The sequence below is a fragment of the Populus nigra genome, chromosome 14, assembly GCF_951802175.1.
Source record: "Populus nigra chromosome 14, ddPopNigr1.1, whole genome shotgun sequence".
Classification (NCBI taxonomy): Eukaryota; Viridiplantae; Streptophyta; class Magnoliopsida; order Malpighiales; family Salicaceae; genus Populus; species Populus nigra.
Genome location: NC_084865.1, coordinates 12,168,749 through 12,192,766, shown reverse-complemented (window position 1 = coordinate 12,192,766; position 24,018 = coordinate 12,168,749). Strand labels below are relative to the sequence as shown.

General features: G+C 34.0%; 2 protein-coding genes across 2 annotated transcripts; one reads left to right on the top strand and one right to left on the bottom strand.

Moving 5' to 3' along the window:
- Positions 1-8,084: 8,084 nt before the first annotated feature.
- On the bottom strand, positions 8,085-9,482 carry LOC133672530 (salicylic acid-binding protein 2-like). The gene is made up of 3 exons (XM_062092963.1): positions 9,065-9,482; positions 8,679-8,789; positions 8,085-8,577 (listed from the first exon to the last, which is right to left on the bottom strand). The coding sequence occupies exons 1-3, from the start codon at positions 9,437-9,439 to the stop codon at positions 8,299-8,301; spliced, it is 765 nt and encodes a 254-aa protein (XP_061948947.1). The 5' UTR covers positions 9,440-9,482; the 3' UTR covers positions 8,085-8,298.
- A 6,162-nt stretch (positions 9,483-15,644) lies between these two features.
- LOC133672560 (salicylic acid-binding protein 2-like) lies at positions 15,645-16,859 on the top strand. The gene is made up of 3 exons (XM_062093006.1): positions 15,645-16,096; positions 16,372-16,479; positions 16,581-16,859. The coding sequence occupies exons 1-3, from the start codon at positions 15,722-15,724 to the stop codon at positions 16,857-16,859; spliced, it is 762 nt and encodes a 253-aa protein (XP_061948990.1). The 5' UTR covers positions 15,645-15,721.
- The last annotated feature ends 7,159 nt before the right edge of the window (positions 16,860-24,018 follow it).

The window sequence follows — 24,018 nt, the reverse complement described above, 5'->3', positions numbered from 1 at the left end:
TAAAGTACTGGAAATCAATAAGCATAAACAGAAACTGATATCATTTTAAATATTAACCAACAAACCCAAATGGTGAAGATGAAAATCATCTATGCAGTGCACTGGTATCTACATGTATTTCTCCTTTTTTTTCTTTAATAGCGAGAAAAGTCAATTCCTCTAACATTCAAAAGACAAATCCTAAGCATGTGCAGCCAAGATGCATTGCACACCATCACATACATATGAAGAACACTGGTTAATGATACGTCATAAACTGTATATGTCAGTCCAAGCGTGTTTACGTGCCAACTCCAGTATAGATTGCTGAGTTCTTAGGCGTAGAAAAACTGCCATGTGTTCTGCTGGAATCTCCATCGCTTAACCTTAATGTGTTCTGCCATGAAGTGCTGAAATGATGTAGACATCATTAAATCCACAGTACAAACTATATGTACTCGCGGAATCGATCCATAATCTTGTTGATACACGACGTCGGGCGACGGCTCCCTCTTTTTTGTTTATTTAACAAAAAAGGTTTTTTCTCAATTGGAGGAAAACAAATATTTTATTGGAGTCGCCATCTAGTAATTTGAGGGAACTAGAAATCCCAAATTAGACACTGGTCCCAGAAATTCGGGTACGGGGTTAGTTATGATTAAGGAAAGGTAGACTCCACCCTTAAAACATCCTTTCAATAGAAAGGTTACCCTTACTTGTGTGTTTTTTGTTTGATTCAAATGCGATTATATTTTGGGCTTTTTTGTAATTCTTTTTTAAATGATTAACGTCGGTCCCTAAAAATAGGAGACACGTTAAAAATGACATCAGTCCCTAAAAATTAGGAAACTCGTCTAAAATATTGACGTTTGTCCCTAAAAAGGAGAGTTACGTCTATTTTACCAAAAGAAATAATGGATATAATCCATTATATTTTGGGTTTATTGGTAACTTGTTTTTTTTAAAATGGTTAACGTCAGCCCCTAAAAATAGGAGACGCGTTAAAAATGACATCAGTCCCTAAAAATTAGAAGACTTGTCTAAAATATGACGTTTTAACCCTAAAAAGGAGAGTTACGTCTGGGTTACCAAAAGAAATAATGGACATAATCCATATTTGGTATTTATATTTTTGACATCGGTCCTTTAAAAAAAAAAAGAGACGTGTCGACTTTGGTTTTTGTATCTTTTACAACATGCAAGAAAATTTACAAGCATTTATATATAAAAAAAAATATTAAAAATAACAGTAGGAACTCCAAAAAATTACATGAGTGCCACCGTATAGGTAAAATACTGAAATACCCTTGAATTTCTCTGAAAATTACAAAAATGCCACTGGCAGCGCGTGTGGCTCACTCGCGGCTACTGTTGGAGGCGGCGAAATTTTCTGGCGAGATTTCCGGCCAACAAATGGTTGCTTCTGGTATATATAAGGGCGAGGATTCTGATGGTGGTGGTCGTGACGGTCGTTGATGGCTGATGAGTGAGAATCGACGACTTGAAACTTCGGTGGCAGCCGATGATCGCGGCCCTTTTCCGGCCAAATAGGGCGGAGACAACGCTGAAACTGGCCGGGGTTTTGCTTTATGTGAGGATAGCGACCTTTCTGTGGTGGTTTGGAAGCTTTAGATGGCCGAAGATGGGAGATTGGAGGAGAGAGAGGGAGTCGCCGACGAGAGGAGAGAGATACCCTGGGTTATGCTACGGTGAGAACGCAAGCACGGTACACCGGTGCAGCTGAGGCCTGTGATCCGTTGGATCTCTGATGGAAAGATCTTGCGGCTGTGATTGGCCCGCTCTGCAGGTTGATCGGACGGTCAGGATGAACAGAGGTGGGATCGAGTGCGACGCGGTGCACCGAAATCGCGGTACACCCGGTGACGTGGCGCAACGGGATCAAAGCTTAGATTATTTCAAGGGCTGAGATGTGTTTGGGTTTTAATCTGGTGTGGTAAGCCCTATTGTATCCTATTAAATCAACGGTTCAGATCTAAATACTATTAGATCTAACGGTTAGGATATATTTGGTATTTTCCATATTGTTTTTTTTTTAAATCAATATCCTACCTCCCCCTGGCGTAATGTCACTGGCTATTTATAGCCAATGACAGGGGACATACAAATCTCAAATTTCCACAAATCTTATTTTTTTATCACCGTTTGCTTCCGGCGCAACTGCCCGTTTGACAAAAATTTTTATTTTATTTTATTTTTTTATTATGTATAATAATATATATTTATATAGATAAAATTAAAAACTCAAATCAGTATTAGAAAAAGCCCGACTCAACCGCTAAAAATCAATTTTAATTACCGAAAATTATGTTGAAACATAAAAAATCTTTCAATGGATATAAAACCGGTGGACCGGGTTTTGACTAAAAAAATAACAGTTTTGACCCAAAACGGCATGAAACTCATTTTTTATCCTGGTCGTCATAGTTTGACCCGTATTGACCCGGTGAACTCGGTTTTGGTAAAACATGACGGTTTTGACCCGAAACAGCCTGAAACTCATTTTTATTCTGGTCGATATGGTTTGACCCGTATTGACCCGGTGGACTCGGTTTTGGTAAAAAATGACGGTTTTGACTCGAAACGGCCCAAAACTCATTTTTTACCCTGGTCGACATGGTTTGACCTGTATTGACCTGGTGGACTCGGTTTTGATGGAAAGATGCGGTTGACTCGAGAAAAATATATTTTTAAATTTTCCTTTTTCTTAATTTTTTTGGATTTTTATAAATAATAATAGAAATAAAATAACATTCGAGAAAATCTTGGTGGATCCAAAATTGGGTTACAACAAATCTCATCAGTGAACCTCTTAGCCTTGTACAGAGCTTCTACAAACATTGATCCTGGTCTATTTAAAAGCATCTGAAGAGAGATCTTGCAAAATATGCAAACAAGAACAACATATTAATCAGTTATCACAAAGAAAACAAGTACAAGATTGATAATTTGTGATCAGATTTGCAGACCTCATGGGATTTTAAAGGGCTTGCACTTTATGAACTCGTAGCCCATGCAAACACATGTATTCGGTGTTGAGCATTAAACTTGTATCATGACATTTAGGAACAGTGAGATTAGAAACAGCGGGATTAGAAACTCAGTCAAACTAGTATTTAGTTCAACATTTTTTAGATTTGTAAGGGTCACAACTACAATTTTTCATTAAAGCCTATAAATACTAAGTATTCTGCATTGTTTTAAGCAAGCCATTAATAAACATAGAGTTCTGAGTGTTCTGCTATTTTCTTCGTACAAAACTCCAACAAATTTGGTATGAGAGTAGGTATATGTAATTGTTTCCAGCAGCAACAACAACCAACAGTTTCAATCTCAAATTCCTCGTCTCACAAAACAAAATTATAACCTATGGTGTATACAATTTAAGCTCTTTAGATTTGTGAGAACTAAATGAAGATGAATGTCACGACCCGAAACCCGGATCCATGACCGGCACATAGACAAGGTTCCCCTCCAAGGTTCCATACCTATGCGAACCCAAACTTACATATAAACTTCTTCTAATTCAATCAGAGTTCAACGCTGCATTAATAACAAAATTTAACTTTATAATATAATTCGATTGACTTAATACAAGAGTTAATAAAATTTCATAGTTTTGGAGCACTAACTACACATAAAGGAAAATGTACAAATTTACAACCAAAAGAGCAGGTTCTGAAGGTTCAACAAAAGTGACCTGCTATCAAGTTATAAACCTGAAAAGGTAAATAATGAGATGGTGAGTTCAACAACTCAGTGAGTAGATAACGTTCAATATACACACACGAGGTAATACAACAATGAGAGTATATATAAAATTATGGCTCTAGGTTCTTATAGGAAGGCTTCTCAAACAGGTCATAACAAGAATATCATATGGTAAAACTCGTCAGAAAATCAAAATGCAATGAGCATGAGGCTTCGTATTGTGGGATGATCAGTCCACACAGGTTGGTGACTCCCCCGACCAACTAGAGTTCAGATACGATGTGCACAAAGATTAACACTATCTTGTTAGCATAGGTATTCTGACTAGCATACCATAGGTTCATAATTATAATCAGACAGACATATTCATATCTCAAGGCTTAACTCATGACATCAATCAAATGAGGAGTTATCAATTCAGAATTCAATTCAAAATATATACTGGTTCATATCAAGAATTTAGATTCAACAATTGATCATGCTTTATCAAAACAAGGATAATAATCAACATATATATTATCAAGAAGCATGATCCAATTCATATTAACAAATCAAATATTTATAATATTTCTCATGCATATGAAAAATTATCTACTCACCTGACTCGAAGCAAACAGAAGTCAAAAGCAGATACCGAAGGAAATCCTAATGGCATCCCGCCGGTAGAATATCAGGATTATCTAAATATAAAGGAGACATATTCAAGAATGACTCAAAATAATATATAACCTATTTAATATACTTATCTAAGGGTGTATTCCATAACCCTATATGTTTTTGAACTAACTAGTCAATTTTCTCAAAAACCCATAATTTAACGGTTTTCCCGAAATCTAATCCATAATAAAACAAATAATAAAATTGATAATAATTGACTAAATAACCCTCAATTATTCATCAAATCAATCTGAAAAATTTAATATACATCTGGGGACTAATCTATAGTTTATCATATTTTTAAGGGTCAAATTATAACTTTGTCAAATTGGAGGACCAAACTAAAATTGTCATAAATCCATGACTATACTGAAATTATGACCATAATTAATCCTCATTTCTGTCCAGAATATCTCATTATGCTCCAGGGACCATTCTGGAATTTTACCAAATTTTTAAGGTCAAATTGTAATTTTTGTCAAATTGAAGGACTAAATTGAAAGTGTTAAAATTTCATAACTATACAGGAATTCTGCCCATAATTCATCTTTTATTCTGTCCAGAATCTCGGAATATACTCCAGGGACCAATCTGTAAATTTTCAAAGTTTGGGGACTAAACTGTAATTTTCACAAATTGAGGGACCAAATTGAATTTTTGTCATCTTCAACCTCCAACCCAGAATTTCAACAGAAAACCCACTGTTCTTTCCTTATTTCTAACACAAATTCACCATTCAAACAAAATCATAACTCAAAATCATCATCTTTCAATTCAATCTCTCAAAATCAACTAAATAATCAATTACCCACAACAATCAACCCCATAACATTCAATTCAATTCATCAATCAAACCCAAAACATAAATTTTCAAAACCCTAACATTCATCAAAACTGAAATTAAAAGCTCAATAACACATATTTATACATTTAACAACCTAAATCCTACCTTTAAACATATTTCCTTCAACTCCTTTCTATTTTTCTTCTAATTTCCCTCTTTTCTTTTCTTCTTCTTCTTTCTCCCTTCTCTCTCACAGTTTGCTCTCTCAAAATATTCAGATCTCTTTTTTTTTCTTTCTATTTATATTTATCATCTCTTTATTCAATTACTATTATACCCTTTATTCATTTATTTCTACATCTAAGCCTTTAAGGGCTCTGTAGGCTTTTCCTATGTCTTTATATTCAAAACATTACAATGAATATACTGAACCATAATGAATAAGAGCAAAAGCAACCTTGGATACTACAGAAATGATGATTCTTAAAGAATCTAGGAAGAGAGATAACAAAGCCTTATTTATGATTTATCAAGGGCTTGATAAAGTTACATTAGAGATGGTGAGTACTCCAGCAAAAACTTCAAAAGATGCATGAGAGATTCTAAAAATAATAATCCTATAGTAGTGTAGAAAGAGTGAAGAGGGTATGGTTGCAAGCTTTGAGAGGTGAAAGGTTAAAAAAGGAAAGCACATAATCCATCTCCGATTACTTTACAAAAGTAATTTTAGTTCTTCATCAGATAAGAATAATTAAATAGAGAAAACATTGACGATGTTATAGAGAAAGTTTTGAAGTTTTTAGACTGAGAATTTGATCATGTTGTTGTGGTAATAGAAGAGTCAAAAGATTTAGAATAGATGACAGTGGAAGAACTTACGGGTTCTCTTCAAGCCCATGAGTAGAAGATTGAAAAAAGAAGAAGAAAGAAGATCAAAAGAGCAAGCATTACATGAAAAGTTGAGTTCAAAGGACAAGACTAAGTCTAGTAGAGAAGGTTTTCAAAGAGGTGGAATCTTTTATAGAAAAGGAAGATAAAGAGGTTGTAGGTCATATAGAAGCCATGAAACTCATGGAGGGCACAATGACAATCAAAATTCTTTTCTAAGAGGATGTGCTAGAGGCTGAGGCCGATGAAGTTGGAGGTATGACATATTAGAAATTAAATGTTACAATTGCAAAGAGTTTGGTCATTATGCTTTAAATTGTCATTGCAACATTATTGGTGAAGACAAAAAGGTGAATTTTGCTATGAAGAGCCTGCTTTGTTGCTAGCTTGTGGAAATTTTGAATCATGCAATCAAAGCACTTGGAATCTTGATACAGGTGTGTCAAATCACATATGTGAAATGAAGTTTTATTGAGCTTGATTAAGAAAGCTATGGCAACATCACTTTTAGTGATTTATCTCAAACACTAATCAAAGGTAGAGGTAAAATTATTGTTGAGTTTAAGAATGATGAGTAGTGATTCATTTATGATGTTTATTATGTTCCTGATATGAAAAATAATAATTTGATGAGTAGTGATTCATTTATGAGGTAAAATTTTGAATCCATGTAATTTTGTTATGCAGTAAATATATAACCTGAATATAACAGTATACTCGTATTATTTTGTGTTTAGAATATTAAATGTATTAACATATACTTGGGGATATTATAATGTACTAGTTTATGTTTAGAAAGCTAAACTATGTTGTGTTTATATATGGAATTTCGGTGCTTGGATGATTCTTTTAATTACTAATTTATGCATGTGATATGAGATGAAGATTTAGTATGAAGTTTTGTCATGAGTATATTCTTGAATGAATTTAATGTTGAATTGGACCCATTGTGGATGAGATGTGATCATAAATGCATGCAAGGTAAATTATCGATAACTTGGGATCTCCCGATATTGGGGAGACTCTGCCAATTTTGTTAGAAATTTCGGTGAACCCAATGTAAAAAATAAATAAATCTATGTTTCATTTACCCTTTACTTGGAAGTTAAACGGATAAATTGACCTAACTATTACGGTTGTTACACAAATAACCAAGATATCCACAAGACAAGATGGTCAGCTAGATTAGTTTTTCTTTTATAATATTCTTTTAATCCAAATAAAACAATTAAATTTTACTTCTCACATGATTTTACATTTTCAGTGAATATGTCTTATAACTATACTTTTTTTTCCTACATTACATTTTTTTGGGTATTTGGTTTAATTAAAAAACTAAACTTTTGTTTTTGATTAAAATATATGTACAACATTTGTATTAATATATAAAAGCATAGCAATTCACTACAAGATAAAGATCATCTATCTATACGTTTTATTAACCTTACATTCGGTAAAAACCACAGCTAAACCACTCACGGCCACATTACAATTACATAATCAACTAAAAAATCATCCTCTCACTCTATAATAGAGGATATAATGCTTTGTTATGAGGTCTTCAGTGTTTTTTAAAATAAACAAATCTGGTCCTAAACCTTATTTCTTTACAATTTTATTCTAACAAGTCATATGAAAAAATTCAACAGCTAAAATTAAGTATTGATATTACAAAATAAGATTTTAGGTTATAATTTTTTTTAATATTAAAAAATAAAATTAATAAGAAAAAAACTAGTCTTTTTTCATTTTCTTAGCTAAAAAGATTCGAAAATACTTATTTTGATCTCTAAAATTTAAATTTTTACATATGTGATCCCGATTATATTTTTTCATTATCTTAGCTAAAAAGAAGCCGTCGCTACGTATGGTAAGTGAAAAGTTTCAAGTTTGTTGTGCATGGATGATAACAACAGTGCAAGCTGCAGAGAACATAATATAACAAATCAAGCCAGACTAGAAATCAATCTTGTTTATTATTCATAAATGGAAAAGAATACAATAAATACAATACAAATACAAATACAAATAATGAAGACACATACAATAAATACAAATCAATCTTGTTTATTATTCGGTGCGCTTGCAATTCTAAGAATATTCCTGAGAGAAAATCTAAAAATGAAGCCAGCATCTATCTCTTCTTTATTTTATTTCAACAGCCATCCTATTACATATATATATATATATAGGCAGCCTAGAACTAGATACAAATGTTGCACATTATTACATTTATAATTAGCGCAGCATTTAACAACAATCTATGCATGCTTGCGTGCAAACTCCAGAAGACATTGACAGAGTTCTTTAGGCCTAGAAACAATTGCCATATGATCTGCTGGAATCTCCATCACTTCCTTAACCTCGTTGTGTTCAATCATGAAGCGCTGCAATGACGGAACCACCAATAAATCTTGAGTACAAACAACATAATCTCGCACAACCGATCCAAATTTCTCCTTCGTGAACTTGTTTGCCTTGGCCAGACTTTCAAGAAACAATGATCCTGATCTCTGTAAAAGCGTTTGGAGACTGAGATCCTGCAAACAAGAAAAATATATCTTCACTACACTAGTTATCACAGTCAAACAGGTCAGTCCAAGATCGAAAATCAATTTGTAATCAGATTTATGAGCCGTACCTCAGGGGAGGCAAGGTTAAAAGCAGTGGACCTCATGAATGCCTCATCTCCCGTGGTTGAAGACACTACACTCTGCCACCCGTCTGCCACGGCTGGGCTATTTTCAATAAACTAACAGAAGGAACAAAATGTATAAGGGTTAATTTAAAGTTAGAGATGATTGGTAAAAAAAATGCCTTCTACATTTGCATGTTTTCATGTGCATTAATGCTATGAATTTTCCTTGTTGAATTAAGCAAAAGGTTTTGCCCGCCATATCTCTGCTCAATGGGTTGTGTTGTTGGACCTTAAACAGAACAGACCCGGGCACTCTTGTTCATCATCTAAATTAAAAGCAATCAATTAAAGGGCCTTCATTAAATGCAAAATAAAATAAATTGCGCTACCTTCTCTAACATATACGATGGCCGGTGCTCGGTATCAGGCAAGAATGCTGTAACAAAAACAGCTAGAGAAATCTTCTCTGGGAACTTCTCCATAGCAAAAGCCACGTTTAAGCCACCTAGACTATGACCCACCAATACAACCTTTTCATTTTCAGCTAAGCTGGCCATGAACTCGATCAAGGGCTCATTATACTGATCAAAAGTAACAACTTCTTCCAGTGTTTTTGTGTTCACCCCTGATGCACTCATGTCAAGGGCTGTGACAGAGTGGCCAGCTGCCTCTAGCATTGTCCTCACCTTGTACCATGCCCAAGCTCCTGAAGCTATACCATGGATCAAAACAAAATGCGTTGCTTGATTGTTGCTATCTCCCATTTTTAATTATTTTTTTTGGTGATTGATAGTACTATAAAAAAGTAAAGGCTTTTGGTTTCGCTTGGCAGGACGTAATATTTTCGTAATGCCTTGCTTGTGCTCAGTAATGTCGTTGCTTGGTGGTATATATAGAGAGTACCGTCTGTTGAAAAGTTGAAAGTGGGAAATGTCAAGTCACGTGTTTAATTATTTTTTTTTATTATCAAGAACTCCTAGGCATTATTTTCTTTGACAAGTCAACTCATGCGTTCTATCTTTTATGGTATTAACATGCAATGGGGAGCAAGTGCATAAAATAATTTTGAAATTCAACTTTTAAATATATATATATTCATGATGTAAAGCAGCCAAGTCATGTTTTCTTCGTTGAAGAACTTCAAATAATATGACCAAGAAGATAGCTTGTTCTTGGTGAAGTTAACTCCTCAAATACAAACGCAACTCTTTCTTTTGTAAATTCTTATGAAAATTAACATCTCACGTAACTACATAAAATACTCATTTTATCTAGTTTATGTATATATATAAGGCTATATAGCGTATTAACTTTATAATATTTATTTACAGGAAATCTGTTTCATTCTCATAACTTGATCCGTTCAAAAATAATAATCAAACATAATTTCAAATAATAAGCAAAGAGACTATTTCGTTCAAATCCAAACAAAACTCTTTATTTGTTCTTTTACTCTTCAAATATTTAATTAGATTTTATAACAATGGGTAGTCGTTTCATCAAGCAATAAGAAATAAAATATCAAACACCTTTCAAAAAATTTATAAACCTATTTTTCTCTTGAGTTTCCATCAGTCTCACACTGCATGCAACAACAGCAAAGTAGGAATCTGGTTTCATGGCCAGCAATAAGAATCGTTTTCGCAGTTGAGGTGTTTTCTTGAAACTTCTGCCTAAGTTTGGGTTCTCCTTTATGTGATGATTCAAAATTTTCAATTTTTTTATTAGATTTATTAATTCCTTCAAGAGTTTAATTTTATTTATAGGTCATCATGTACTTGTCTCTTTCTTTTCCTTTGGAAACTCACTTGCCCAACTTATATGTGTTCCTTCCAGAAGTAAATTATTTTCCTAATCACATACTTTGTGTTTTCTTTTTCATCTGGGCCTCCACTTTCTGCATTTTCACTATTCAATGGTAACTTTTTCTATCTTTAATGCTAATAAAAAATATTATTCAAAACAAAGAGAAAAATGAGATTGGAAGGTTTTTTTAGTAATACAAAGACTTTGATTTGAAGAGAAATAGGAGACTTAACCTATTAGTTAGCCAACCTTTTTTATTTATTTATGTAGAGCAATATACAATAGTTAATGTAGAGATTACAACACTAGATTAATCAAATAATATTTCTTAGATATATACATTCTATAATACGCCCCTCAAGTTGAGGGTGGAAAATCAACCAGAAGCTTGAACCAAAAAGCAGTATAAGAAGCAGTAGGAAGTGGTTTAGTAAAGACATCTACAAGTTGATCCTAAGAAGAGATAAAATGAATGTGAATCTCCTTCTTGGCAACCCTATCACATACAAAATGATAATCAACCTTAACATGTTTAGTATGAGAATGAAAGATAGGATTTGCAGACAAATAAGTAGCACCTAGATTATCACACCAAATGGTAGAAGCAGAACTAGGAGTACTATGCAGATCTGACAATAAATACTAAAGCCAGATAACCTCAGCAATGTCGCCTGCTAAGGCTTTATACTTAGCATCGATAGAAGAACGAGCAATCATGCGTTGCTTGCTTGATTTCCATGAAATTGGTGTATGACCAAAGAAGACAAGATAACCACCCATAAACTTGCGATCATCAATACTACTCGCTCAGTCGACATCTGTAAAGCCACGTAAAGCAAAGAAGGAGCTACGAGTGATATGTAAGCCATAAGAGACCATACCTTGAACATAATGCAGAATGTGTTTAACGGCAGCCCAATAAGAATTGTAGAAGCATGCATAAATTGATAAACTCTATTAATAGCAAAACAAATGTCTGGTCTTGTAAAAGTGATCAGTTATTGAAGAACACCATCGATTTGAAGAAACCATTAAAGATAAGAAAATAAGCAATCAGGCATCACTATAAATTTGGAGGTAGAAATCGGAGTATCAACAGGTTTGCAAGAGGTCATACGAGCTCGAGTAAATATGTCAAGAATATACTTATTTTGTTGTATCATCAGAACCATATTGGTGGATTGAACCTCAATTCCCAAAAAATAATGAACAACTCCTAAGTCTCGAAGCTTAAATTCTGAACTCAACAACTATATTAGTCTTTGAAGCATAATAGATTTGCTACCTGTAAGCAGGATATCATCAACACAAACCAGAAGGTAAAAGATATTAGTACCCGTAGACAAGATAAATAATGAAGTGTCAACCTTTGAAGCGTAAAAGCAGAAAATTACTCAGACGAGTGTACCATGCCCGCAGAGTCTACTTCAAACCATATAAAGACTTTATGTAACAGACACAAATTAGAAGAAATAGTAGAGTCAACAAAACCTAGAGGTTGTTGCATGTAGACCTCTTCGGCAAGTACTGCATTGAGGAAGACATTATGTATATCGAGTAAATGAATCATCCAACCATGCGAAACTGTAATGGAGAAAACCAACTTGATAGTAGCTTGCTTAATGACAAGACTAAAGGTATTAGAATAATCAATACCTTCTTACTAAGTAAAGCCTATAGAAACTAAGTGAGCCTTATAACGCTCAATGTTGTCATCCGCTCGATGCTTTATGTTGGACACCCAATAACTGCCAACAATATTCATTAAAGGATGAAAAAGAACCAAAAACCAAGTTTTGTTAGAACGCTATACCTGAATTTTATCTTTCATAGCACTATGTCAAGCCTCAGATCAGAGAATGTAATTGATTCATAAGTAGGAGGAGAGAGTACTTGAGAGAGAGGGCTGACAGACATTGCTACAGACATCGTCAGATGTTTTGTTTTTGGCAGCCATGGGCAAAGTACCATAAGATGTTGACAAACTATAGGTTAAGATGGAGGAGAACCTGAATTTGTATACTACTGGAGAAGATAAAAGGAGAGATCAACAACCAAATTCAGGTCGACTAGAGAACCAGAGTAAGTTGTATGTTTGTCGGCACTAGAATCTGGTAAGTTGGCAACGAAACCAAGAGCTCTACAATAACAGACCTAGAAAGATGCAAACTCCATGTTTCTTTCTCTCTATAATGTCTCTCTGTTTTGTTTCGTCCCTAGTTCTCAAAACAAACTCCCCTTAAAATCTTGATCTCTCTCAAAACCTCCCTCTTTGTTCTCTTTTCTTTCTTGTTCTCCACTGCCTCCCCGTATTTATAAGCAGGAGTAGAGGGGGTCACCCTGTCTTGTCCCATCATGACACAGGGTAGGGTGGCATGGGTCGTCCTCTGTAGGGTATGGCTCCCTCTCTTTTCTTCAGCATGATGGCAGGGTGTATGAGGGGTAGGACTTGTCAATGTTTGGTTGAGAGAGAGAGTACGGGAAAAAAACAAATTCAAAAACCTTCTTCTTCCCCTGTTGCATGTCTAGGGGAAGAAGAAGAACAGTGTCGTTCAAAACGGTACCATTTTGGGCTTCTCTATTTTTTTTGGTATTTTCTCCTTTTTTATATGGGGACCCAAAAATAGGTAACACCAATGGAGATGAGATCACATATGAATGATCCATGTATTCCTCCTTATTGGCTCTACAGTCCTGGCGACAACTAGACTCCTCCTCCTCCTCCTCCGTCGTCTCTATTTTAGATTTATTGTATTTGAACCTAAAAATGTTTAAATTTATAATAAATATTTAATATTATTATTATTTTAATTTCTTATCTACTTCTGTTTAATGTATTTTTTTAAAAAAGCTATTTTAAATTATTACTGATGGAGTTACCAATGGAACACTTCCGTCAGTATATTTCAAAGAGTTGGAAAAGAATTACTGCAAATGTAATGTCACTGCTACTATTAACTCTCCGATGAAATTACATATGGTATTCATGTTGGTAATATGTTAAATTTACCAATGGATTTACCGAAAAATGAAGCGGGAATTATTTTTTTGACGCACTTTGTCTGTCTGTAAATCCATCGACAAACAATAAATTACATGCGAGGTTTTTTCGATGGACCATTTTTTTATGTGATCCTGTCAGTAAAATACATACCGACGGACTGTGAGAGTAAATACCGATGGAAAGTTTTGTCGGTAAAACTATTAAATCCGATAGTGTAAAGACATTAGTTCCTTTTTTTCGTTAGACTACCATTAGGTCAATGACACTAGCCTTATTAAAAAAAATAAAGATATTGGAGTGTAAGTGGATCTTTAAAATGTATCCATAGAGTAGAAAATGCTAGGATATAATATATATTTTATTAACATAATAACAAAAAGAAGTAGAAGAGAAAAAAGATCTCATTCACAAGATAAAGAGATGTGTGGTATTTGTTTGGTATTATTGCCATCAGGCAGTGTAGCACGGAACTTAAGGAACTAGCAAAAACCGCAACCTGTAAAAGCCGTGGCAGCCAGGGTTTCTCTATTAATTTCAGTGCAATACGAAACGCTAGTCTAAATGCATGTGGACGGAACTTAAAGCAACCTTTTGCTTGATACACACCACCTTTTGCTTGATGACATTTCAAATGCTGTAAGAATTGTGAGGGTATATTTAATGCTAACCAACCTTCAAATCTCTTGAACTTCTGCTTAATCATACATACCCTCTTGTTCCCAAATGTCCACAAGAAATCCATGATACCAATTAGCAATACAAAGTTAGCATTAAAGAGAAAAATAAAATATCAAAATGTAGATGATATAGCTACTGCTTCACGAAAAGTTGAAGAAAAAGGGTGATTGGCCCAAAGAATCACAAATTAAATTTATCATTTCTATCACTAAATTTGTATCTTTGATTCAAGTGATTTCTCATGTTATGTCTTTTATTGTTTATTTGAGAACTCGCTCGTCTAACTTGTTTCTTTTTCCTTCAATATGTATGGTTATTTTTCCAATCATATTGTTTGTGTTTTCTTGTTCATCCAATTTGAGACTAATCCAGTTTCTCCCTCTAAGGTTTAATTGTTTCAATGCCCCTCCTAAGCTTGTGATTACATATCAATGTTTCCTCTCTAAGTTTTTGTTTTCTTGTTCATCCTAAAGTTTTGAAACTTATTCATATAGAACCTTTTTAAAATAATTTGAGGAGATCCAATCTTCTACAACAATTAAAAGATCCAATTGATAACAATTACATCATTTATATTTAAAAATTTAAGATACATAATTAAAATATATCTTTCATTTATTATGGTACTTTACATTAGAATTAAAAACATATAAAATATGTTGAGAATTAAAAAGAACAATATAACATTTGAAAGAACAAAAGATTAAAATATTGAAATAGATGTTTTTAGGATAGTACCTGATGAAGTCTATTTCATGTAAAATACTTATGGATTTGCTTAAAAGACTCTACATTGACTAGTCTTAAATGTCCTAGTTATCTTAAATTTAGCTAAACTTATGTGGCGATCATATCCAGTAATTAGTACTCGGACATCTCTTACTTTTCATTATTTCAATCTATGAAATAACTAATTCAAAAGATAATTGTTGCACGGATCCTGTTACGAAAACGAAATAGATTTCCTGTAAATACATAAAATTGTTTGGAACGACTACTCATGTTCAATGTAGGGTCATATTAATTTGAAGTTCTTCCACGACGAAAACATGGCTGCTTTTCATCATGAGTATATGAGAATTTTCCTAAGAATTTACAGAAGCAAAATAGAAGAAAGAGTTGGGTTTGTATTTGACGAGTTAACTTCTCCAAGAACAAGCTATCTTCTTGGTCATATTATTTGAAGTTCATCAACGAAGAAAGCATGACTTGGCTGCTTTACATCATGAATATATATATATTTAAAAGTTGAATTTCAAAATTATTTTATGCACTTGCTCCCCATTGCATGTTAATACCATAAAAGATAGAACGCATGAGTTGACTTGTCAAAGAAAATAATGCCTAGGAGTTCTTGATAAAAAAAAAATAATTAAACACGTGACTTGACATTTCCCACTTTCAACTTTTCAACAGACGGTACTCTCTATATATACCACCAAGCAACGACATTACTGAGCACAAGCAAGGCATTACGAAAATATTACGTCCTGTCAAGCGAAACCAAAAGCCTTTACTTTTTTATAGTACTATCAATCACCAAAAAAAATAATTAAAAATGGGAGATAGCAACAATCAAACAACGCATTTTGTTTTGATCCATGGTATAGCTTCAGGAGCTTGGGCATGGTACAAGGTGAGGACAATGCTAGAGGCAGCTGGCCACTCTGTCACAGCCCTTGACATGAGTGCATCAGGGGTGAACACAAAAACACTGGAAGAAGTTGTTACTTTTGATCAGTATAATGAGCCCTTGATCGAGTTCATGGCCAGCTTAGCTGAAAATGAAAAGGTTGTATTGGTGGGTCATAGTCTAGGTGGCTTAAACGTGGCTTTTGCTATGGAGAAGTTCCCAGAGAAGATTTCTCTAGCTGTTTTTGTTACAGCATTCTTGCCTGATACCGAGCACCGGCCATCGTATATGTTAGAGAAGGTAGCGCAATTTATTTTATTTTGCATTTAATGAAGGCCCTTTAATTGATTGCTTTTAATTTAGATGATGAACAAGAGTGCCCGGGTCTGTTCTGTTTAAGGTCCAACAACACAACCCATTGAGCAGAGATATGGCGGGCAAAACCTTTTGCTTAATTCAACAAGGAAAATTCATAGCATTAATGCACATGAAAACATGCAAATGTAGAAGGCATTTTTTTTACCAATCATCTCTAACTTTAAATTAACCCTTATACATTTTGTTCCTTCTGTTAGTTTATTGAAAATAGCCCAGCCGTGGCAGACGGGTGGCAGAGTGTAGTGTCAACCACGGGAGATGAGGCATTCATGAGGTCCACTGCTTTTAACCTTGCCTCCCCTGAGGTACGGCTCATAAATCTGATTACAAATTGATTTTCGATCTTGGACTGACCTGTTTGACTGTGATAACTAGTGTAGTGAAGATATATTTTTCTTGTTTGCAGGATCTCAGTCTCCAAACGCTTTTACAGAGATCAGGATCATTGTTTCTTGAAAGTCTGGCCAAGGCAAACAAGTTCACGAAGGAGAAATTTGGATCGGTTGTGCGAGATTATGTTGTTTGTACTCAAGATTTATTGGTGGTTCCGTCATTGCAGCGCTTCATGATTGAACACAACGAGGTTAAGGAAGTGATGGAGATTCCAGCAGATCATATGGCAATTGTTTCTAGGCCTAAAGAACTCTGTCAATGTCTTCTGGAGTTTGCACGCAAGCATGCATAGATTGTTGTTAAATGCTGCGCTAATTATAAATGTAATAATGTGCAACATTTGTATCTAGTTCTAGGCTGCCTATATATATATATATATATATATATATATATGTAATAGGATGGCTGTTGAAATAAAATAAAGAAGAGATAGATGCTGGCTTCATTTTTAGATTTTCTCTCAGGAATATTCTTAGAATTGCAAGCGCACCGAATAATAAACAAGATTGATTTGTATTTATTGTATGTGTCTTCATTATTTGTATTTGTATTTGTATTGTATTTATTGTATTCTTTTCCAGTTATGAATAATAAACAAGATTGATTTCTAGTCTGGCTTGATTTGTTATATTATGTTCTCTGCAGCTTGCACTGTTGTTATTATCCATGCACAACAAACTTGAAACTTTTCACTTACCATACGTAGCGACGGCTCCCTTATATGGGTTCTTCTTTCATGGATTCATAATACAAAATTTTTGTGCAAGCCACCATATAGATATCAAAATAAATAAAATAAAATTAGTTAAGAAAAATATTTATTATCCCAATAACTTCATGCACCAGAATCCTTTCATTTATTATATTAAATGCACCTTTCACTTTCTTATAGAGTAATGAATGCAATTTCATTATTCAAGAAGTTGTGTATCCATTACTTGTTCCTTTATCTCAATTGGATCTTATCATGCTCTTTTAAAATTATGATCGGTTGTATTCCAAATCAAACGTTTTGATTTTGAATTTAATGGTTTGAATTATGTTAGAAAAATAACATATTAATAACCTAAGTTTGGAAAATCAAATTTTTATTTGCACCCATTGGAAACAAAATTAATGCAATTGAAAATTAAAAAAAAAATCACTACTAGAAAATTAGCAAATACAAACGGACACACCGACAGAATATTTTTATTGGTAGATTGCGGTGAATTTTTCCAACTGAATATGCCATCGCATTATCTATTTGTAAGTATCGATAGAAATATTCCCTCTGCATATACCAAGGGAATTACAGTGAGATAAAAAATAGAAAAAACCAAAAAAGTACGATGATATGTTATTTTTACAGAAAAATTAACGACAGATTTAAATCCATCTATTAAATTCATCTGTAATATTTAATTTATGACTTGACGAGCAACCATCCTCTCTCCCTTCCCCATTTTTACTTCTTCCTCTATTTTTCTCTACGACAAACAACACAAATCAACCTCCTACTACAAATTCAGTCACCCCAACACTCATGCACTTTGTCAGCATCCATGTTCTGATTCAAATTTTATTGAGAATTCTCCACTCCAAGTAAGCAAAAATATCCATTTTTTATTTGAACTCAATTTTAAAATTTTAATTTTTATTACATATTTTTGTAGTATATATATTTTGTTTGGGAGTTTACTTGTTTTATAGCTTTCTCCCATAGAAATTTGTTGTATGAATGTATGATTTGTATATGTTAGGGTTTGTTTGAGACTTTGTAAAATTATATTTGTATGTAAATTGATGAAATTTATTTTGAATTTGTGACTTGGGTATTTTGTGATGACTTAAATAATGGCTTATTTAACAGGTCCATTTTATATTTTGTTAATTTTTTTGTTGAGTTAAAATTTTCGGTACATGTATAGAAATTTGAATTTATGTAGATAATTGATAATGAATTAGTTATACTATTAAAATATTTTGAATAAGTTTGAGGTAAACCAATATTATGTTATTTATTTAGTTTACGTAATTAATTAATACATGTTATCATCATTATTCTTTACAAGTTTGACATAAGTTGTCACGGGGGCGCGAGCGACGCGACGTCGTTCGGTGACGATGGAGGCTCTTGTCGTGCCTCCTAGGTGAAGTGTTGTGTGTTGGGAAGGGTTTTTGGATTTAATCATTTATGATTAATGTTTAGGAGTCGCCACCTAGTATTATGGTTACTAGGAACCTATGGTCTACGAGAATCTAGGTAATAGACTGGTTGTGCAAGGGGAAGACGCATCACCCCCAGCGCACCCTACCTAAAGTAAGTTGCATTGTTGTTTGATTGTTTTTTTCTAAGTCAGATTTCTATTTGTTGGTTTTTTCTAAGGCTCAAGGCACATCTCTCTTCATGAGAAAGTCTACATCTAGATTGTATCTTTAATACTTGAGGGTGTATTTTATCGTGTAATTTTATACCCTACAAATATTAAAGTTTACATCTAGATCCTAAAAAAATTGGAAAAAGATTTTTGATATTTTGGCTAAATTCTAATAGATAATCATAAACTGGTTATGATATCCATTTTTGGATTTTCAAAACATGAGAAAGATGCAATATTTTAATGAAAATATACTTGGAAAACTTTTAGGATTTGGCCGTATGCATGAAAATAAAATATATATTTTTTTTTAGTTTTTTTTTTAAGGGAAGTTTGATTGAAAAGTTTTTTGAGATTTTTTTTAAATGTTTTGAATTTTTTTTGAACTATTTCGGAGAAAATCAGGTATTTTAATACCGGATTTGTATTTCGCAGTATAAATATACAATCCGATATTATACAAAATTGGTAGAAAAATATTTGAGAAAATCACAATTTTTTTAAAAGTATTTTTGAAATTGTTTTGGAATTTTTTGTTTTTTTAATTTTTTTAAGAAATATATAATATAATATATTAATTAAATATTATTAAAACAAGTGGGTCGGGCCGGCCCAGATAACTGGGCCAGGCATAAACCCAGAAAACAGTGGGCTGATATCAGCCCAAAATGGTTGGGCTGATCTCGACCCATAATATTTTTGGGGTTAGGCCAACATTGGCCTGACCCAAAGGCACTGTTAATTATTTGCAGAACGTGAACAATGGTTTACGTTCTGCATGCAACCAAAATGATTACAGAAAATGGAGATTGGCAGAGGAGCGGCTCACTCGAAGCAGGAGTCTCGACCGTGATCAAGAGGCTTAGCTGGTGGTTCTGGCGGCGTTTCTACGAGGAGCGATGGTCGAAGTCGTCCACAGGGAGAAGATGAAGACTTATGAAGAAATGAGAAAGAGGAAGAAATGGTGGCGATTTCAGATGTGGGGGTGGCCAGCTTGTGTTTGGGATAGCTACCTGTGGTACAGCTGGTGGTGGAGAAGCTGTTGGTGGCTGGAACGGTGGAGAGAGAGGGAGAGAAAAAAAAGCTACAGAAATAGGGGCAGGGAGGCTGGTTTTTTGACCGATTTTGAACCCGATTTTCTCCTCCCTCCGAACATGAAATCTTCTCCTATTTATAGGGGTGGAAGAGGGTAATCTTGTCTTCACAAGGAAAAAAATTGAACTCGTTGATTTGACTCGAAGAATCTAAGCCGTCGGTTCAAAGTGTGCACCTCGAACTACCAAATTTGACAGTCCAAGGCTGCCCGAGGTGGCCACTTTAGGCCGGTCATCGGAGCAGTTTTGATGTTTATAGGCCTGAATGGATAATACTCGGGGATAAAGGGATTTCAGGTGGCCATTTTGGTGCAAGAGTTGTCAATTTGGGGGGACAAACGATGCATTAAATGCACCAGCAAAAATGCTACCCTGACAGCTTCACGAGGAAGATGTTGAACAGTGACCAGGCGACGCGTCGCCTGGTCTCTTCTCTTTTTTTTTAACGCAAAAATGGCGCCGTTTTGGGTTAAAATTAGGGATTTTCGCTGATTTTCAATTTAATCCTCCAGCTTTCAATTGCTTTCAATAGAATCTCTAATTGACCCTAAACTTTTGATTTAATGCAATTTGGTCCTGGCGTAACTTCAACTTCAACCCCGGATTTACGCGCCTTTTGCAATATGGTCCTTGGTCTCAGATTTATGCAATTTCATCCCTAATTGACCATTAAACTTTCAATTTCTTCAATTTGACCCCCGAATTTTGTCAATTAAATCCCTATAGTTTGGCGCCTTTTGCATATTGGTCCTTGGCTGTGAATTTTGTCAATTTAACCCCTAATTGACCCCAAAACTTAAATTTTCTTGCAATTTGGCCCCTAATTTCATTCAATTAACTTGGTAAAAATTAAATTTGGTCTTTTAAAATTCCAAACTTCTCAATTAAGCCCAAATTAGGCCCCCAAACTTAATTTTTCACCAATTAAGCTCCAAATAAAATTAATTTGACCCATTTAAAAGTATAATTAAGTCTTTGCACTTAATTAAATCCTTCAATTAGACCCAAATCAATTCTTAAACATAATTAAAATTTAATTTGGCCCATGACTAAATCAAATTAGCCTATTAAAAATTTAATTATGTCATTGGACTTAATTTTTATGCAAATTCGTCTAATAATCCTTGAATTTGCATTTTTTTTTTCCATTTTGGGGCATAATGGGGCACAATTAGGTCTTGAATTTTCCTCCAAAAATTGCAACTTGATTTCCTGGCCTACTTTCTCCATGTTGTCAGCCTTTATTATTATTTTTTTATCTTTATTTTGAAAAAGAAATGAATTTTTTGAAAAAACCCAGAATTGGGTTATGACATAAGTAATGGATGATTGTTCATAGATGTATCAAGATTTACCTGAAGGGTTGCGTAAGATGGATTATTGTAATATAGTTCTAGGCTTATGCTGGTCAATATCCAATCATAGATGAAGAAACTAATACAAACACCAGGTTTTTTGATTTTTTGAAAGACTTTGATGAACCATTATGGGATGTATGCACAAATTATAGTAAATTATCGTCTATTGTACAAGTGTTCACCGTCAAGTTAGATCATAGGTTGAGTGAGGTCGGTTATGATAAAACTTTCAAATGGGCAAAAAGCATTTTACCTCAAGGGAATAGGCTAAAAGAGAACTTGTGCGCTACTAAATCTATGATGAAACCCCTTGGCCTAGGATACCAGACAATTAATACGTGTCCATACTTTTGTATGTTATACTACCTTAAAAATACAGAGTTGACCAAGTGTAGAACATATGGGCATGCTCTTTATAAATCCAAAACTGGTGGGGGAAGGACTTTTATCGCACATAGAAAAAAAAAACTTAGATACTTCTCAATCACACCTAGACTGCAATGGTTATTCATGTCACCAAGGACTGTTAAGCACATGTCATGACATCATTTACATGATGTGGTTGATAAAGTGATGGCGCACTCTTTCGATGGTAAAGCCAAGAAACATTTTAATAGGATGCATCCTCAGTTTTCAGTGGAATCAAGGAAAGGGCGTTTTGGGTTATGTACAAACAGATTCAATCCATTTGGGTTATTTACTGCTCCTTCTTCTTATTTATCGATGATATTCACAGTTTCCAACTTGCCATCTAGGATGTATATGAGGCTGGAGTTCATATTTTTATCTATGGTCATACTCGGTCCTAATAGTCTGTTGATTGATATAAATGTTTGTCTTCATCCATTGATTGATGAGTTGAAGCAGTTATGGTCATCCGGGGTTTTGATATATGATGTATCGAGGAAATAAAATTTTCAGATAAAGACAACTTTGATGTGGACTATCAATGATTTTCCTGCTTATGAAATGATTTCTGGTTGGAACACACTTGAAAAAATAGCATGTTAATATTGTATGGAAAATAACAAGGCCTTCATGTTAACAAATGGCAATAAAATATATTTTTTTTACTACCACTAGTGGTTCTTGCCAATAGATCACAAATATAAAAAAAGTTCTTTGTTGGTAGAGTTGAAAGGGATGTCGAACCGCTGCTATCGTAGGGTGAAAAATTGTTTGAAGTAGTGTTAGAGTACGATGACATTATGTTAGGTTTTCAATTCGATAAGTAGAAGCTTCCTGGTTTTAGTTTGACCCACAATTGAGTAAAGTAAAGTATTTTCTAGGAGTTTCCTTATTGAAAAATCAATCTTCTTCGTCATAACCTTAATGTCATGCACATTGGAAAAAAACATGTTTGAAAACATTTTCAACACGGTTATGGACGTGAAAGGGAAGTGTTGCGATGTCGCGGTCGCACAAATTAATTACCCTAGCTTCAAACACAAAAGATAGTATAGAGTAAGCAAGGGGTCAATCCCACGAGGAAGTTTCAAGTCAGATTTTTATGTTGTACGTTATGCAATTGGGGGGATTTGGTTTGTGATTATCTAAACTATGGCAGCAATTAAACTAGCAAACAAAATCAATTAAAACCAAAACTTATCAAGAAAACAAACCTTGGTCGCAAGCACACATCCACCAACGGAAATTAGAACCGATCCTTGAAACGAAAATTGCAGTTTACGTTCTGAAATTTTATCTTTTCTTAACGTTGATTAATTAATAGATCCACTGTATAACTAATCCTAACCAATAAACAATCAAAGTGTCCGCACTAATGATTCAATTTAATGGTAGCTTTAAGAAATAGATAATTTCATCAAGATTAACATACAAGTTGTCCGCAGCTTGTGTCACTTTGTTCAAATGTTCTCCCTAAGTTCAATAACGTAGTTCCACCACAATTATCAAGCTTAGTTGCTTCACAAGTTCATATATCACAACTCCGATTTTGATATTAAACTTAGCAATAGATTGTTCACAACAATAACTTAGAGTCCGCTCTAGCAATCATCAACAACAATCATAGGAAATATGCATAGGAAAACAATCATACTCATTCATAACATAAACTGAGAATAAAAGGAAGAATAAATCTCACGGTTCTTGAAATCTGAAAGTTTGTTATGTCCTTGCAACCAAGAAAAGAGCTTAGCCTTGCATAACTATTGAACAACTACTTCTAAAGAATAAAAAGAGCATGACTTTTGGGTTTGAAGAGGAGAGAATTTGCGTTTATTCTTTGCTGGCTGCTGCCTCCTTCTGCTCTCCTTCTTTTCTGCTGGCTGCTGCCCCTTCTCTCTTTCTTTTTATATGCTAAGAAACCCTAGTCTCTATTTTACAAAATAATCCTTCCTTAAGTTGGCAGTTTACATTCAAGTACTTCAATAACTATTTTCTCTAAAAAGAAATAGCCTTGCATGAAATCTTCAAGCTCTGACTTAGAGGAGCTAAATTGCTGATATAAAAACTTGGATGTCGGTTAAGATACTTCGGAATGTAATTTGGACTCGTTTCTTCACAAAACCTATTTGCTGGCAGAATTCAGTTGTCATCTTTGGAAAATCATATCTCCCTCATATGACATTTTTTTTGTCTAATATTTGGAGTGTGGATACGTCTTTGAATTAGAA